The following is an 18,262-nucleotide window of genomic DNA, read 5'->3' as shown; positions in this document are numbered from 1 at the left end:
GATTTGTTGTAAATTGGACTTCGATAGTTTTTGGTGAAGAGCTGTATAGAAATATCTTAATAAATCAATCAATTCATAAATAATCAATCAGAAACGAGCTGGTGGCTTGCATGCTCCCTCTTCCTCTCTTCTTGCACAGGGCTTCATTTTCTTCCTTAGCACTAACAATGGTTTGCTATCATGTCTCACTCAGCCGGCTATGCTTAGCATTCTTCCTCCAAAACCAGATCGGAAACCCACTTCCCTTGGTTTGGAGCACAAGCACCAACCTCTCCACTTCCAGCTACTCTCTGGAGAAAGGACCCTCTTAAGAATATTAGGGGACCATGTGAAAATGAACATATTTTAGCCGCAGTTCATTCAGTTTATTCATTTTCAGATTTATATTCTTGTTATTAAAAAAGCAAGCCTAGACATTCCTTTGTTGCCCCCATATCCTAGCTTTAAGGTTCCATTTAGCTCCTAGTTCTCGTATCTCAGTTTCTAACACCGCTAGAAAGTAGATAGGCTTTTCTTTTTGTAAAGTGTGCCAAGCAACTAGCTGTGAAAATAACTTAAGAGTCAACATTCCTGCTTAAAGCAGATCTCCCATTAACCCCAAGATCTCAAGCATACATTACCATAAAAGACAAAACAAAATCCACAGATGACATGTACAATATTGTATAAACACGCACTGTACATACATTTAATGACTACATAAATATGCCATGTGAGTAAAGTATGTGAGGTTCTTGGTGCCTCAGCATATACTTTATCAATACAGTGAATTTGCTGAGCCTGGCTCACTTATCTTATTTCTCTCTGCCCCCGCCCTCGCTGGGATCCTGCAGGTTCCCAAACCAAAGAGATGTTCAATACAACAGAGGTGCATGATCTGGCCCTATGTAGAGAAAGTATGAGCTTTTCTCCTGAATATTTTAAGCATAATTCCTGACACTAGCCAGTGGAGACTACTAATTCTAGGGATGCCAAACTTAAGCAGATGTGAGATAAGTTGTTTTGATTCAACCAGAACAATGAAAATAAAGAAACTGTCTTAAGATGTAAATGAAATATTATCTTGACTATAAACTACTGTATACACAGTATGCATGCCAAAGAACATTGAATTGTTCATCAGAGTAAACATTATTCTTCCATTTACTTATATACTGCCACATCTACACCCAAGGGCTTTTAGAATGGCATTGTGGAGTAAATGTTGCATTCAAATAATAGTCCCCTAAAGTCTTAGAGCTCATCTCAACTAGGTCCTTTATTTCACATTTATAAAAAAATAAATCCCACAAGTGTTACGCTGCTTACACACAGGGATATCATTGCTACTCATTATTCCAGGTATGGATGCTGGTCCTTGATAAATAAAGTAATTGTGATGCATAAGGAAATCATAGAAACAGTATTTAAACTGTTTCACTTTTACTCAGATGTTGCAGAACTAAACTGGATCTGAAACATTGGCAACTTGAGAAGTGATCTTGTATCAGAAACCATCAATTTCTGTATGCATGGTTGTAACACAAAAACGGTTTCTGAAGCCCAGAATACTGACAGGTGGCTTTACGTGAGGAGGGAAGGATCTTAAAATCTTACCAACTTCTAGGGGGCTCAAAATATAACACTGAAAGCAGCTGTGGAAAAAATGTTTGGTGTAGAAACAGATTTACCGTATTTTTTGCTCTATAAGACTCACTTTTTCCCTCCTAAAAAGTAAGGGGAAATGTGTGTGCGTCTTATGGAGCAAATGCAGGCTGCGCAGCTATCCCAGAAGCCAGAACAGCAAAAGGGATCGCTGCTTTCGCTGTGCAGCGATCCCTCTTGTTGTTCTGGCTTCTGAGATTCAGACTATTTTTTTTCTTGTTTTCCTCCTCCAAAAACTAGGTGCATCTTATGGTCTGGTGCGTCTTATAGAGCGAAAAATACGGTATTTCTTGTATCTAATTAAAAATTTTAACAGCTAAAAGGAATGAAGCAGACTCAGGCAGGGAGCCGAGCAATAAAGAGGATGTCAGTGCAAATCCAGAAAATCCACAGCAAAAATTATGAACAGCTGGCTGATGATCATGCAAAAAATGTGGAATGAGCACCCAAACCTGTCAACACCCAGTCATCATTTTGATGCTTAGTCAACTGAATAAAGAAAAAGTCAGCCTGTTTTAAGTTGGGCTTATCTATGCTGAATGAAATTTAGCTTGCCGTATTTAAATCAGAGGTTCTGTTCATTAGCTCCATCAGTAATGATTTTACTAAAAAATAACAGTTAAAAACCACACCAGATTCACACATTCAGGTGCGTCACCAGTATCAAACAACTGAAATGCTTCTAGTGTTGTACTTGGGGTGGGGTGGAATGATCTGAAAGCTCTGTTTTTACACATGCAAATTACAGCTGGATTTTATAGTCGCCATGGGAGAGGTTCACACTGGCTGGCAGCCCCCAAGAAGCGTGTGGCGCTGCAGGTAGACTGCTCTCCTGGCTATCTATGTGCTCGCGAACGTTCCTTTTGTCTGAAGCAGTAGAAAAACAGAGCAGGGCGCACTGAAATTGCACCAGATCTTAGAAGAAATTCCAGCCTAGGACCTTATGGAATTTTCAAGAAGTGCAGACACGCAGGAAGGCTACAGAGTGTAGACCAATGTTTCCCAACCGGGGGCCCCAGGTGAAAATTGCATGAATGGGGGGCCACGGCACGAGACTCAGAGGCCACAGAGGTAAGTGAAGAAAAAAGAGAAGTGACCAAGAAAAGAAAAAAAGGAAAGGAAACGGAAAAAAAGAGAAGTGAAGAAAACATAAAACAGAGAATTAAACAGAGAAGTGACAGTGCTTCCCAGTGGAGGGAGTGCCATGTGCGCTCTGCACCAACTTGCTGCCACTTCCTTCTCCCTCCCACTTCCGCACTCCAATCCTGCCTGCACCAACCTGCCCATGTCTCGTTCGTTTGGCACAGGCAAGGTGTGTGACTGCAGCAGCACTAGTGTGTGGGACGCTGTTTCTTTGTGCAAGTATTACTGTGAAAGGAAGTATGTTACTGCATGCAAGAGGTACGCAGCCTAACCTGGAATCACCTTAACATACTGGACAGCAGAGGGGACAGCAATAGAAGCAGATATAAAAAAGTTTGTTTCTGGTCATCAAGCACAAGGGTCACACTGATCAAGAAATACTTAAAGTATAAATTTTGTATTTTGTATAAGTTATAAAAATATAAATAAAACATGTTCTATTTACAAACAAAACCTTTACCTAAATAGCTACCTTTTTATCAGTAGGAACGTGGGGGAGGGGGCACTGGAAGGAAACAAGGTCGGAAGAGGGCCATGGTTGGAAAAAAGTTGAGAAACACTGGTGAGATTATTTGTAGAAAGAAAGAAAAAAAGAAAACTCACAAATATCTTCTGGGTGCCTTGAAATAAAAGAAAGCACAACCATATCTGTTGCATCCTAAAGTTTCAATGCAACTAGCACCCAGCACTTAAGCCGTGAGACTATCACAGAATTATTTGTCCCCTTGGATAATTTCTGAATGCATTTTCTTTTTTCGTTAACTGATGAGAGACTGATAAATCTTTTGATACAACACTAAACTGAATGGAGGTTAATCCAGATATTTATACTATAATCCAGAGGATTATAGCACCATCTAGTGTTCAAGTAGCATAAATTAAACGCCACCCTTATTTTTAGCCAACTCACTCCTTGCTTTTTCTTATAAGGCAGTCGTTAAGTCAACAGGTTTACCACACCTATCAGCCTATCACCCATTCCCACCACACTTCTGAGTAATATCCCTCCCCACCCTCTCACTATATATAAGGGTCTGGTGACTTCTGTTTCAGTGTATCTGAAGAAGTGTGCATGCACACGAAAACTCATACCAATAACTAACTTAGTTGCTCTCTAAGGTGCTACTGGAAGGAATTTTTTGATTTATTTTTATTTGTTTTGTTTTGTTTTGTTTCGGCCACAATTATTTGTAATCCACTAGGTGGATACCTGCTAATCTGGTATCTGTTGCATACCAAAACTTCTCTCAATACTGAAAGAAGAATTTGGGTTGGGTTGGGACCCATTTAGACAGACATTTACACATCAACATTTTCATACTCCTGTTTTAACTTTAGCTTGTCACATTCATCACAACATAATGGTGTAAGCAAACTCATTTAAATCCAAAGTACACTACTCGTTAGCTATAATATTTTGTTACAACTAATATCTGTCATGTGTGTATGTATCCTATATTATCCTAAAGGATAAACTGAATCCTTGAGGAAATAAAAAGAATTAAACTACTTTGTACAGTAGGCATTCACATGAATTCAGTTATTCAAACAGGTAAATTGCTCCTTGTACTTGCATAAATTTGTGAAATCTGAAATTTATGAGTGAAAATGGCAAATTTTATTTGCGCGCGTGCACACACACACACAATTCTGCCCCCACAAACATGCAAACCACACAATAGTAGCATATACTTCTCAGTACACTCCAATATTTCAGTTATCTTGCCTTTTCTGATCAGGATAATTTTGGATTTGAATAAGCTTTAAATCACTCAGTGCAAAATGTCTGAATCCTTTATGCTTCTCTCTATTGAGAGTAATAATATTCTACAAAATGATGTAATTTTAGCTATTCCAAGTACCAGTGAAATTAATGAACTGAACACACCTGGTATTCTGTCACCTAAGAATCATTCAATTGTTCACAGTATGCCAAACATAAGCCAGTAAAAGCTTGCTACTTTCGTTCTTTAGCATTAAGCATTTTCACTGTACATCTATATTGAACAAAAGTATGTCCCATTAAGATTTGTGGGCCTTACAACTAGGGTAATAGAGAACTGAATATTTCACCAAGAGTCACAGAGCAAAGAAAAATTTGAAGTGCATTATCAGGTTACGGGCAACGAACAACCCGAAGTACTAACACAGTCTTGAGCCAGGAGGTCTTCCTTTATTAACAACTTTGAGATCCAAAGGACCAGGTGCACAGCCTGGGGGTCATTTTAGACTCACAGCTGTCCATGGAGGCACAGGTTAATTCTGTGTCCAGTGAAGCTGTCTACCAGCTCCACAAGGTACACCAGCTGAAACCCTACCTGCTTGCACACTAGAGTAGAGTCTCACCAGAGTAGAGTGGTGCATGCTCTGCATATTTCCCACTCAGATTACTTCAATGGGCTCTATGTGGGGCTACCTTTCAAGGTGACTCGGAAACTACAACTAATCCAGAATGCAGCAACTAGACTGGTGATTGGGAGTGGCCACTGGGACCATATGACACTGGTCCTAAAGGATCAACATTGGCTCCTGGTACATTTCTGAGCACAATTCAAAGTGTTGGTACTGACCTTTAAAGGCCTAAACAACCCAGGTCCTGAAGAAGCATCTCCACCCTCATCATTCAGCCTGGACACTGAGGTCTAGTTCCAAGGGCCTTCTGACAGGTTCTCTCAATGTGAAAAGTGAAGTTACAGCGAATCAGGCAGACGGCCTTCTTGGTAGGAGGGCTGGGTGATACCAGCTTTGCAACATTGTGGTGTATCATCAGCCAAACATCACGGTCTGGTGATATACTGTGATACTGAAAAAACAAGCTGCATTGGCCTCAGCTCGCAAGGTGCCAGGTGAAACTGCCTCAGCTCTCACTGCGGGGAGAGTTTCACCTCAGTGCCTCACAGACAGGGACAAAGCAGCTTGTTTGCACGGCTCAACTGGGGCACGGGAGGGCTCCCGATCCCCAGCTGAGCCAGCCCTGGTGCTCCTCCCGCTCACGTGCAAGCCTGGCTGGGGGCTTCTTTAATTGCTTGGCGTGCTCCCCTCAGCTGAGCAGTTTCACAGAGCCCCAACCTTGCCGCTGGCTTACGGGAGCCAGTGCTGGGCTGAGGTATCCTTTAACTCTGGGTTTCCCAAACTTGGGTCCCCAGCTGTTTGGGGACTACAACTCCCATCATCCCTTGCTAGCAGGGCCAGTGGTCAGGGATGATGGCAACTGTTGTCCAATAACAGCTGGAGACCCAAGTTTGAGAACCTCTGCTTTAACTGCTCGTCTGAGGGGAGTGGCAACCGCGCACCCCACAGCCGAGCAGTTTAAAGATGCAGAGGGAGGAACATGATGTATCGGCGCCTCAGTGATGCAGCTTGTTTCTCCTTCTGTGCCATATGAGGGCAGAGTGGGGTGGCAGTTTCACTCAACGGTGTATCACTGGTGAAACTGCTGCTACTCCTGAGTCCCTCTGCTAGCAGCACCCACTAGAGGAAGTCAAGAAGTCAAGATATACTGCCGACGTTGTGGTCTGCTCCTCATACCAGTCCTGGGTGATATATTGGTACTCGGTAGAGGCACTCACCCTATGGAATACTCTCCCATGAGATGTCAAACGGATTAACAACTGTATGACTTTTAGAAGACATCTGATGGCAGCCCTGTATAGGTAAGCTTTTAATGTTTGATGTTTTATTGTGTTTTTCATATTTTGATGGAATCCACCCAGAGTAGATTGTTGTTGTTAGGTAACAGATTCTTGTATTGCTGTTACTTTGCATGAACATATATATGTATTTGAAGTTGTATTATACAGAAAAAGGCTCACTGGTCCATTTGCCCAGCACAACAAGCAACAGCTTTCACGATCTCAAACACATGTTCTTCCTAGCATACAAAAGAAATAAAGCCAGACAAAACAGGTATGAAATCATCCTTTTTTTTTGGCCACTAAGGACTCTCAACGTATTAGTTATTGCCCTGCGGGAAAACGATCCCATTATGAAAAGGAGATTTCCCCCCACAATGCTAGTCAAGTGTCTTCAGTTATGTCACATTTTAAGTTTGTGTTCCAGGAAATTCTTAAACTCGTTTGGTTAACAGGTTCATATCTGGGCAAAATTTTAATAATACTTTTAACTGTACCTTTTGAATAGTGTGAAGAAATAAGAGAATAAAATTTTCCAAATCGGAAAGATCACATGTGGCAGAGGTTTCAACAGTTTTGTTGTGTAGAAAAGCACTAATCTGTTGTCATGTAAACCAAGGGATGTGGATGTTTTCCAATTTCTCTTTCAGTTCCATTTCCCATTTATATAGAACTCTCTCAGTCAATAAAGTCCCCTACTCCTCCAGCCCTTAATATCTATTGTTCTTTAGAATGAGAAAGCGGGTGAAAATACAGGGGACTAAATAGAGAGATTTCAGAGAAATAAGCTAAAGGTTTCTGTTTCCAGATTTGTATGGTTGTTGGTAACTGCCACCCACTTTTAAAAGAGGGGGGAGGCACTTCAGAACTTTGTTGCAGACATGTATAGCAGAAGTGGCGCTTCACAGAGCAATTTGCCCAACTGCCCTATCCCCACTCTATTAAACATTTGGGCTGCCTGCCACCCTGTCATAATGCTGGAGTTGGCACGGCCACCTATTGGCAGCCACAGAAACTGCAGCATGACAACAGCATTACATTTTTATGTAAAGAGGAAAATACAGAAAAACCCATTCTGTCACACTACACTAGATATAGAGTGATACCAGGACTGGCAGTTTCAAGTGATGAAAACTAGTTATTCTATCATCAATACATTGAAATGAAACTACTTACACTTCAAGAAACCAACAAATGCAATTCAGAAAGCAATTATTCAATTATTTCTTAATAATAGAAAAAAAGTAAATTGAGAGGGGGATGGATAAGGCAATATAATTAAGAGGTCCTCTTTTTATAAAGTATTTAAAATAAAGTATTGAAGAAGGAACACAGCAGAGCAACCACGTATTGTTTAATCTAATAATTTAATTATGAGATTAAAAGATCAAACAAATGCAGAGTAGGGTTATACTATATCATATGCTTCTCTTAGTGGTGATAAAGGATAAAGTGTCCTCACTTTTCCTTTTCTGTTGAGATTTTCATAAAGGCTCTTGACTCAAAACTGAGTCATGAGTACATGAAAATAAAGTCCACCCAGCCTTAAACAAATATGAAAAAACTGCCCTGAGACCTCTGAGTATAGGGCGGTATATAAATTCAATAAAGAAGAAGAAGAAGGAGGAGGAGGAGGAGGAGGAGGAGGAGGAGGAGAATGAAATGATTTTTTAAAATAAAAACCCCCAACCTTTGTTGTGTTATACAGTGGATGCTTGGGTTGCAAACGTGATCCGTGCGGGAGGCACGTTGGCAACTCGCAGCCTGCACATGCGTGGGTCGCGATTCGGCACTTCTGCACATAGCGCAACTTAGTGCTTCTGCACATGTGCCGAAACCCTGAAGTAACCTGTTCCTAAAACGCACAACCTGAAGCATCTGTAACCCAAGGTATGACTATACATGCCTCAAACTTGAAGCATGACTAATGTGTTTAAAATCATATAATAAATTAACAAGTTCCCTTACACATAATGACTTCCTTGGTAAGTGCTTTCCAGGCTAGATTATCTCTATGCACATTTGCATTTAAATGTGATTCAATCTTGCCGAAAGAAAACTCCATGGTAGAAAAAGGAAACACCCAGCTAAATGGGATGGTTCATTGCAGAAGTTCAAAAGACATTGTGATTTGGATACAGATTTCTTCCTGCTGTCAGGAAGTTTCCCTCACTGTAGCTCTACTCAAGGAATGTGGCCCTGCTAGTGGAGACAAATGACCTAATTTTCCTCTCTAGCTCTTCAACGCTGCGCCCCAAAAGCAGGATCCTATGTAGTAAAATACAACCATCAGAAAACACTAATCAATACATATAAAACTACATTACCTAAAGCCCGCAAAACACAGTCCAGCAGGAAGTGATACTAAAAATTTTGGGTTCCAAATCTAATTTTGTCCCCAAAGCCCAGATAAACAGATGTGTCTTTAGCCAATGGTGAAAAGGTTGTCAACATAGAGGACTAATACACTTTCCCAGCAAAGGAGCTCCACAATTGGAGCACTTCCACCAAGAAGGCTCTGTTTTGCGTCACTGTGCCACAAGCCACAATTCTTGATGAAACCACAAGGAGGGCCTCAAAACTTCTGCTGGCAGCTATTGGCTGAGAAAGTGAGTAGGATTACAAGCCCCAGCATCCCCAGGGCTACAGTATTTCCGCCCACAGAAGGAGTAGTTGGGGAAGGGAGAGGCAGAAGCGTAGAAGTGTGCACTATGTGATGAACACAAATGGGTGAAATTGCCCTAATCTGAAATGATGTGATATACATAAAATATTATTATTTTCATCATGTACTTCCATGTTACTCCTCTTGACAGTTTGATAAACAAGAGTAATCTCAGCAAAGCTTGTTATAGTATGCCGCTATAAAAGTATCAATTACATGAAATGAATAGACATTTATTTTAACATGGCTATGCAAAGGATAAGATAGGGATCCATCCTCTTCCTTGACTGAGGGAATTGTGAACAGGGATTTCATAAAGCCATAAAACGTCAGACAAAAACAACAAAATAGACTCAACAACTCCTCAAAAGCCCAATGTATTAAAATGTCATATGGGAGCCTTAAATTACTTCCCAAGTAACGGTGCATTTTTAAAATTGCTTACCTCATTGTCTGATTCCACAAGTACTTGATCATATTCACTAAGGGCTACTAGAAACATGATAGAGGTGACATTTTCAAAGCAGTGTATCCATTTTCTTCGCTCTGATCGCTGCCCCCCCACATCCACCATTCTGTAATAATAGCAAAATACATGGGTCAAAAGGTAAGATATAAAAACCATGGTATTATTTACATTATTGTAATCAATTAGAAAGGCATTAGATCCAGCCAACTATACACTGGCATTCCATCCACATTTAAATGGAAAACAGGTGTGTGTTCTATATCATGAGTAAGCTACAAGAGGAGGACCAGCTTGAGGAGTTGGCCAGTCTGTAGCAGCTCAGTAATAACCAAACCTACCTAAATAGAAGTTCAGTGAGATTATTCCATAATAAACTGAGTAAAGGTGCAGCCTTAAGAATTCTGATCATTAATGCCTCAAAGTACACCTTGAATAAAGTTATGGAAAATATCTTGTTGCATCAAATATTGACACCTGCTTTGCTTCAGCATGAGATGTCATTTAGAAGTAAAACTGGGATATAAAAGATTCTGACAACTAATGTGAATGTATAAATCTTGGAAGTTGTGTATGGAACAAAAGCCAACATGTGGTCTATCTACTTCACTGCTGCATTTGTGTGTGAGTCCAAAGCTTGTGAATTCCCCCCCGCTACCATTCTGGTGCAGCTGCAGGAAAGAGACTGAACTTTCTCGTCATTTTTGATTAACTAAAGTTTAGGATAACATCCAAACCCTAAACTGTGGTTAATCTTGGTTATGGTTTGTTTGGAACAAACTGGTTTAATAAACCACAATTTGAAGATGTCTTATTTTAGTAAACAATCATAGGTCTGTTCTTGCAATATGAAAGCTCAGTTTACTATTGTGTGAGAATGCAGCCTATATTTTACATTAATCTGTAACAAAATAGTATGTATAGTATGAAATACTCTCTTTTTCAAGAGAAAGCTAGCATTCAAACACATTATATAATTATATGGGGGGGGGGAATCTAAAGCAAAAAAATGAATAATGGAATAGAGCTGATGGGAAATACTGCACAGATCTGACAAATAACTTTTGTTAGCTAGACTATAATTCCTAAAGACATTTAAGAAGAAATTTAACAAAAAGTTATAATGTTTAGAATGCATAATGCACCCAAATCCGGATTTCAGCTTTTGCCCCAGACATCACTGAGCAGGAGACCTATTCATTACTTTTAGTTCACGTAAAAAAGTTTCTGTACAAGTTGTTATAAACACATTATAGCTAACTGGCATTTTAAAAGATTAAAAATGAAACTTTCTGCTTCATATGGTAAACAGTCTGCTCCTTTAAAACAGGTTATGGTAACATTTTGAAATCTTTTAAACATGCACAGCTAATGTCAGCATAATAAGGTTGTAAAACGCATAAAATGTGGAGATTTCTGTTCACTAACAAGTTATTATTTTTAAAGTTTGTTTTTAAAAAACTAAAGATGAGGCAGAATTTGTAGTGAGGATTTTATACCAGCAACTGGTTAGTGGATGCAATATATTTATATAAATTTGCAGGTGCAAGGGCACTACTTTTCATTTTAAAAAATGGGTGCTTGTTTGAAACTTATATTTAAATTGTACATTAAATTGTATGTACGGTATGTTGTACATACGTTAATGCAAGTAAATCTCTTCTCTACCCCACATTCTTGAACAATGTAAAATAAGAGGTGGTGAAGATTGCAGTTTCCGTGAATATGTATCCAAATGGAAATTGTTGTTACCATTTTAAAAAAAGGAAAGGAAAGAAATTCTTCAAAATTAATATTTTCTCACAGTTGATTATACATGCTTAAAAAACCCCCAAAATTAATGTATCAAGTAATAACAATTTTTAAAGCCTTTTTCTCTACCTGAAAATGACACTTTGCAAGTCAAATGGGTATTCAATGATTCCTGTAGTTGGAACTCGGACTCTAAGGACATCTTGTTGGGTAGGTAGGTAGCCAGAATCTGCTATACGGTCCATATCATTAAGATAACTATAGACAGGAAAGAAACAACAGCAACGAAATATAGTGATACTCTAGTCCTTTTGAAGAAAGACACAGTATGAATTTAAAGGACAAATAAAATTTTGAGTGCATGTGGTAAAGTTGTAACTAAGTGTACTGGAATGTAATTAATTCTTGAATAACTGTAGAAGAAACAAGCATTTTGACACCAAGAGCTAACAATTTTGTGTATTATGGCTTTGTTAGTTTTAATCAGTTGTGGCTGAAAATCACCACAATTCCAAGAATGTTCAAAATCTCAGGGAAGGTAATTGAAAAATGGAATTAGCCTGTCATAGAAAATACCAGCTCTCACCATGTGGAGGGGTATTTGAACAAAAGATACTCCATGTGAAACAGGCATAGCAGGATTAGCCTTTCAGGGCAGTAAATCAGAATTTGGACAGGGTACTTGACTGCAATCTATGGAGAGGGAGATAATCTTGTGTTGCAATCACTCTTCTCCCTTATTACACGAAGGTTTGATCTATTACCTTTTAATAGGTGCCTAAGTAGCAGTGAATTAAGAAACAATATTCAGCCAACTTCCTTTGAAAAACATAGAACTGAATTTAAAAGCACCATAATTACTCCCCCCCTCCAGGTAGATCCAGACAAAATGAAAGCCAGAAACTGATGAAAAGAATAGAATGCTTCAAATATTAAATTCCCCCCAAAAGAACTGATCATAATTTACAAAACTAAAAGGACACAATAAATTATTCAGGGTAGAGGGTGAGAGTATATAGGCGTGGCATTTTCACTATATTCCTACATTAAAAAAGGTAAACTGCCTGCCCAAGAAGACAGTGTGTCTTAAGCCTCTTAGATGCTGCCAGTCTCTATGCCCCTTTGCCTTTTTGCATTGCAACCCCTGGGAAGCAGGCCCTCCACTTCAGAAACTCTTGATGTGACTCACTACGTTCACAGGTTCACATTCCTTTCCTGCATTTCACATCAACCTGTCTTGACTAATCAGAAGTTTTCATACAAGATCAAAGACAGGTTAGCGAGGCCTAATGAGGGGCTACTGCACAACGAGGAAGAAATAACAGTATCTGACTTGCTTTGCGGGTTACATTCATGTTTCATTTCTACAGCAGAGCGCAATGCCAGGTACATACAGTGGTACCTCGGGTTACATACGCTTCAGGTTACAGACTCCACTAACCCAGAAATAGTACCTAGGGTTAAGAACTTTGCTTCAGGATGAGAACAGAAATCGGGTAGCAGCGGCGCGGCGGCAGCGGGAGGCCCCACTAGCTAAAGTGGTGCTTCAGGTCAAGAACAGTTTCAGGTTAAGAATGGACCTCCGGAACGAATTAAGTACGTAACCAGAGGTATTGGTGAGTCTCCCATGAAAGGGCAGGTGTAGAACCCACCACATAATCTGGCACCCTGAAAAATAACAGCTTGCATTCTGATTTTTCACTCGTACCAAGGGGGGGGGGCGACAGTGGAAGATGAAAACCAAGAACCAAAGCAGTTTTTCCACTGGTCAGATGGGTTAGTGGATCCATAACCAAAGAGCTCCTCCCACCCACTCCTCTATAACAGAATTCTTGTTCTATTAAAAGCTTTGTTTTCAAACATGAGGGTACTCTGACTGACTTTTTCTTTATGAAGAAATATCTAAGGGTACTGCATGTGTGGTTTTTCCTCATAGGAGGCTACTTTTTAAAGGACTTCTTGCTTTTATCATATTTATTCCCAACCTAGAGTTGCCATTTGACATGACATTTTTAAGAGTGAGTTTGTAGTTGTGATTGTGTGGTCTGAACCTTTGGTCACATGTCACTCTTATTAAAGATTGCTGGGTTTTTCTTTCCACATGAATGGTGGGATGCTGTGCTCAAATTTTGTGGCTTTGATTACAAACTCGCATGTTCCTCCAGCCAGTAAATGCAGGAGTTATGAGCATGCACACACAGAAACCTGGACGATGATTGAGCACAGGCCACACAAACGAAAACATTAAAGATCCATTCCAGATCTTTCAAAAATTTTCTTTTTTTATTGTGGCAAAAAAGATAATGTTTTTAAGTACATTATTTTAGAATGCTATCTGGTTAATAACACTGTGTGGCAACATGCTGAAAAAATCCCCTATTAGTCTTGTATGAAGGTGCACTTGATATGCATAAATCTGGTTTGGAATATTTAGTTTCACAGATTGTACAAACCTGCTTAATTCTTAAAAGTGGGTTTTAGAATATATGAACCTATGACAACTTCTCATCAGAACAAGGACCGTCACATGGCAATGTGAGAGTCTCACCTTACCTAAGTATTATCAAAACTTCTGTTAGGAAAGTAGCAAGGTACGTATGTATTCTGCATGTGTATATATCCACCTGTTGTCTTAAACTGATCAATAACATATTTCTGCCTGTTGAAAGTCATTCAAGTCAGGAAAGCTCACGCAATTATTTCTGGAAAAAACACTACACAACACCACTATCTTTTGTCTCTCTGCTGTTGAACTGCTTGTTAATCAATTAAATTATCTCAGAACAAGTGGAATCTATCCAGCTATGCTATAAGGCTGCCCAGACAAAGTGAATTCTGTCAAGAATGTAAAAAAAGATGCTAATTGCCCCACCAAATTCTGTTTCTTCCCCGTATGCAAGAAGAGATGGACTCTCCCAAAGTGGTAATGTGGGCAACCATGTGGGGTGACTCGCGCTATGGGGGAGAAGTGGAGATCAGCCTATTTAAGCCCCCTACACCCCATACTCTCCCCTCTTTTCACTGAGGCTCCCACCCTGCTGCCCCTTTTGCAGTGTGGGCTCTGCTAGTTGCTTTCATTGCAGTGACTGAGTAGGAATTTTCTGGGTGACACTAATTGGCCCATGTCACATCTTTTTTGCCTACTTCACACTGTTGGGTGTTGTCTGTGTGACTGGAGTGGCGTTTTGTTTGAATCTGGCTAATTGGCATTTGGTCCGGGTGGGTGAGTGGATTTTGGAAAATATCTGACAGAGTGGTGCTTGGGCCTGTCTGGCGCACTGGGGTGAAAAATGACCAACGGGGTCACAGTGTGCATGTCAGGTTCATATACCCAAGGACTATGCAGTGAGGGGGAAGAATATCATTAGACCTTTATGCAGGATCACAGTGTACAGCTGGCAGCTGGATCAGGAGATGGGAAAGTTGGAATATTCCCATAAATGTACCTCACCACCCAGATCTCATTGGTTTTGGCTACTTTTGGTTGAATTATTCTGATGGCCAGATTCTATAGTTGTTATATTTTAATAAATATAACTTGCTGCCCATCTTTCTTGTCTCAAGTCTTCTTGAGTGTGTTGGCAATTTCTTATTGTCAGGCAGCCTTTGAATCTCCTCTTTGAAATTTACATTTCTTTCCCACCTCATCCAAAGGACAGTAATGTAATATTATCTAGACTCTCCATGAAATTTTTATCTGTCTGATAACTGTGACCAATATTCCTATCTCCTAAACTACACTGCAAATCCATGCTATACTAGGATTCTGTAGATGGAGCAGAAAGTGTTGTGGCCAATTGCTTGTTATACACATATTACCTTGGTAATGCACCTCAGGTCTATCTCTATGGCAACCCAGCAGAATTGCCTTAGCAGCCCCTTAATATTATTTTTATAAGATGAATTACAACTATAATTAACTTGTAAAATATGGCCTATACTAGACATATATTAAGATTTGTAAAAATGTGTGTGTGCACATGTGCTTAATTTTTTCTTGGTTAAATAGTTAACCGAATGTATCTATCAAAATATAAAAAGCCAGTGACTGAAATAGCCTTCCAGAAACGTGTGTGTGTGTGTGTGTGTAGGGAGGGAGGGAGGGGGAGAGGGAGAGGGAGAGGGAGAGGGAGAGGAGAGAGGGAGAGAGAGAGAGAGAGAGAGAGAGAGAGAGAGAGAGAGAGAGAGAGAGAATGTGTGCCGCTCAGCTTTCAAAGGTGCCTGAATTATTCTAAGTCTAATGAGAATTTCCAGGAAAAACATTAGAGAGCATTACTGCAAGTATAAATTATGCAAACGAAGAGTGTCAGCTCTTAACCACAACAGTCAATGAGATTTCTTGTCTCAAAGTTGAAGGTCATGACTTTTGAGCAAGTCTCCTTTAGTGCTACACCCAAACATAAATTTCAGCATTCACAAAGGATTAAAAATCTTATTACAGGTTTTGTAGCATGCATATTATTAGTTATGCGGCGCTATCAGAATAAAAGTTGCCTTATAGCATTACACAGGCAAAATGCAAGGGCAAACCACCACCTAAGCAGTTTTCCAGAGAACTCCAGGGTTCCTTGTAAGCCTACCCTTGTAAGCCTCCCTCCAAGATAATGTAGTACAGCTTACCCATCACAACCAAACTTCATCTGCAACATGCAGGGAAGAACAGGCTATGTTCAAGAATGCACTTCCAAGTCATAAAAGCAAGGGTGAGGCCAAACTGGCCTGGTTAGTCCCTGGGTGAACAGAATGTGCTAAGAGAAATACATGGGGAACCAGATGCTATTGGACTACAACTTCCATCAACCCCAGCTAGCACTGCCAATGGTCACAGACAAGGCAAGATGTAGTCCATTAGCATCTACTGTACAAGCCCATCAATTTGCCATCCTTGTCCCAGCCCATACCTCAAGAATCCTCCGCACAAAAGATTTCCTCACAGACAAGCTGATATAAAATGGGTTCTGTGAATGTAGATAGTTAGCAACAATGGCTTTAGCTAGCAGTCTTCCATGTGCATTTTCTGTGGCCTACACTACATACGGTAAACGTTACTAAGCTCAGTTCAGCTGGAACTCTGCAAATGTACAGGGGCTGTGTGTCACTTTTGGCTTTGACCTGAGCAATGAGCACAGCATCAATACAAGGAATCAGATGGAGGAAGTGCCATTCATGTGGTGTCCGCCCATCAAAGGAAGCACCAGTGGTTTCTACCAAAGACCTCTCCATAGTAGTTGTGATGATAGGAAGTTCTCAATCATAGCATAACATGCCTGTCAAACTGCTCCACCGAAGCTCTAGCCATCTCTAATGCAAGTATTTGTTAAGGATAATGATATAATTTCCTGAAATGCGGATGTTTACTTATGCTAAATTACTGGGTACTTTTAACTTGGGTCTCCCCCCCCCCCGGCAGTTGCTTTCATGTTTTTGGCTGACTGAATCACATGAGAGAGGTATTTCATTCTGCTGTGACTGTTATTCCAGTAACTGTTATTTTTTAACTGTTTTCTGCTCTCTCTGTGCGTGTGTGTGTGTGTGTGTGAGGGACAATGGCTGCTAAGAGAGGGTATTTTCAGGATACTGCTGAGGACAGTGTTGTGTCAGCGTGATCTGTCAGAAGTGAAACAGACAGAGAAAGATCCCTAAACGTTAATAGGGAGAAACCTGTGCAGGAGCTCTCTGTAAGGAACAAAGAAAATACTGCTGAGGTGAAAATAAAAACCTTTCAAAATTGTAAGGCCTGAGTGAAACTCTGGTGTAAGTCTCAACACAGTTTTGTTTATAAGAAGACTTCAATCAACAATTCAAATGGGAACATACCCATGTTTGAATAAGCATGTGATTGTTTATGTTTATGAAAGTAAAGTTAAGTAAAGCTTAACATAGAGCAGCCTCCTGAAGGACTAGATAACTTAAGAAGTGGGGAAACCAGCTCTAACAAAAGGGGTAAAGTCCGGTGGGAAAATGATATTGTGACAGCTTATTATAATGTACCCAGAGGCTGCTCATGTTAAGCTTTCCCAAGATGTTTAAAGCCCTTGGATCACTGCAGGAACTAGATTTCTTCAGTATAGGCTGGTTCCTTTCTTTTCTTTCTTTCCTGTTCACCTGCACCTAAGTAATGCTTTCTTTGGGACTTGTCAGGACCCTTGTAGGAAGTGCAAGTCAGTGGTATCCTGAAGAGGCGAGTGGATCCCTGTTCTATTTTAAAGCATATTAAGGCCCTTCTCTGTGTGCCGCCTCCGAGAGGGGTGGGGTGGTCACATGAGAACAGGTCTTCCCAGCGGTCGCTCCCCATTTGTGGAATGCTTGAGCCAGGGAGGCACGTTGGTGCCATCACTATCTGTTTTTAGGCACTAGTCAAAAACAATTTTATTTTTTTCATTATGTTTTAATTTTCAACATGTTTAACAAATACAGTCAAAACAGCTTTCTCCTTCCTCTTATTTTTGTCAACTTCCCACCCCTTTTTCCATGGAGTTGTTTCTCTGCTTTTACTGCACCCTATTTCCTTTCTATCAAATCATAACCACAGTATTATGATCTAATTACTTCTGATGCTCATAGCTCAAGTCCTGCTAGAAAGTTCATCATACTATAATCTTTCTTTAAATAGTCCGAAAAAGGCATCTATTCTTCCATACAACACTCATCATTAGATTATCTTAATTTTGCTTTACGTTTTGCCAGTTCTGCATAGCCCATTATCTAACTTAACCACTGCTCTTTTGTTGGAACTTCTTCTTCCTTCCATTTCTGTGCATATAGAATCCCAGCTGCTGTTGTTACATACATAAACAACTTTAGCATGGGGCAGGGGGAGATTTCTACCCCATAAGCGTTTCTAAAATGATTGGCAGTACAGAAGAACTGGGAAGAGGGGCAGTCTTTCAGAGGAGAAAATTGAAGAGTGTCACTGGGCATGTGTACAGTGATACTTCATGTTACGTACCGTCCCCCTTA

General features: G+C 40.1%; 1 protein-coding gene across 4 annotated transcripts in view; it reads right to left on the bottom strand.

Annotated features, from left to right (window-relative positions):
• LOC310744959 (guanine nucleotide-binding protein G(q) subunit alpha) overlaps positions 1 to 18,262 on the bottom strand; it is a 91,540-nt gene that overhangs the window by 6,335 nt on the left and 66,943 nt on the right. For all 4 annotated transcript variants that reach the window (XM_083577089.1, XM_083577086.1, XM_083577087.1 and 1 more), the window contains 2 exons: positions 11,432 to 11,560; positions 9,530 to 9,659 (listed from right to left, as the gene is read on the bottom strand). In XM_083577089.1, the coding sequence (XP_083433215.1) occupies positions 9,530 to 9,659; positions 11,432 to 11,560 (259 nt within the window). The remainder of the gene's footprint in view (positions 1 to 9,529; positions 9,660 to 11,431; positions 11,561 to 18,262) is intronic.

This window comes from Podarcis filfolensis (genome assembly GCF_964270895.1).
Source record: "Podarcis filfolensis genome assembly, chromosome: 11".
Taxonomy (NCBI): Eukaryota; Metazoa; Chordata; class Lepidosauria; order Squamata; family Lacertidae; genus Podarcis; species Podarcis filfolensis.
Note: the sequence above shows the minus strand (reverse complement) of the source record. Positions and strands in the feature narration are given on the sequence as shown.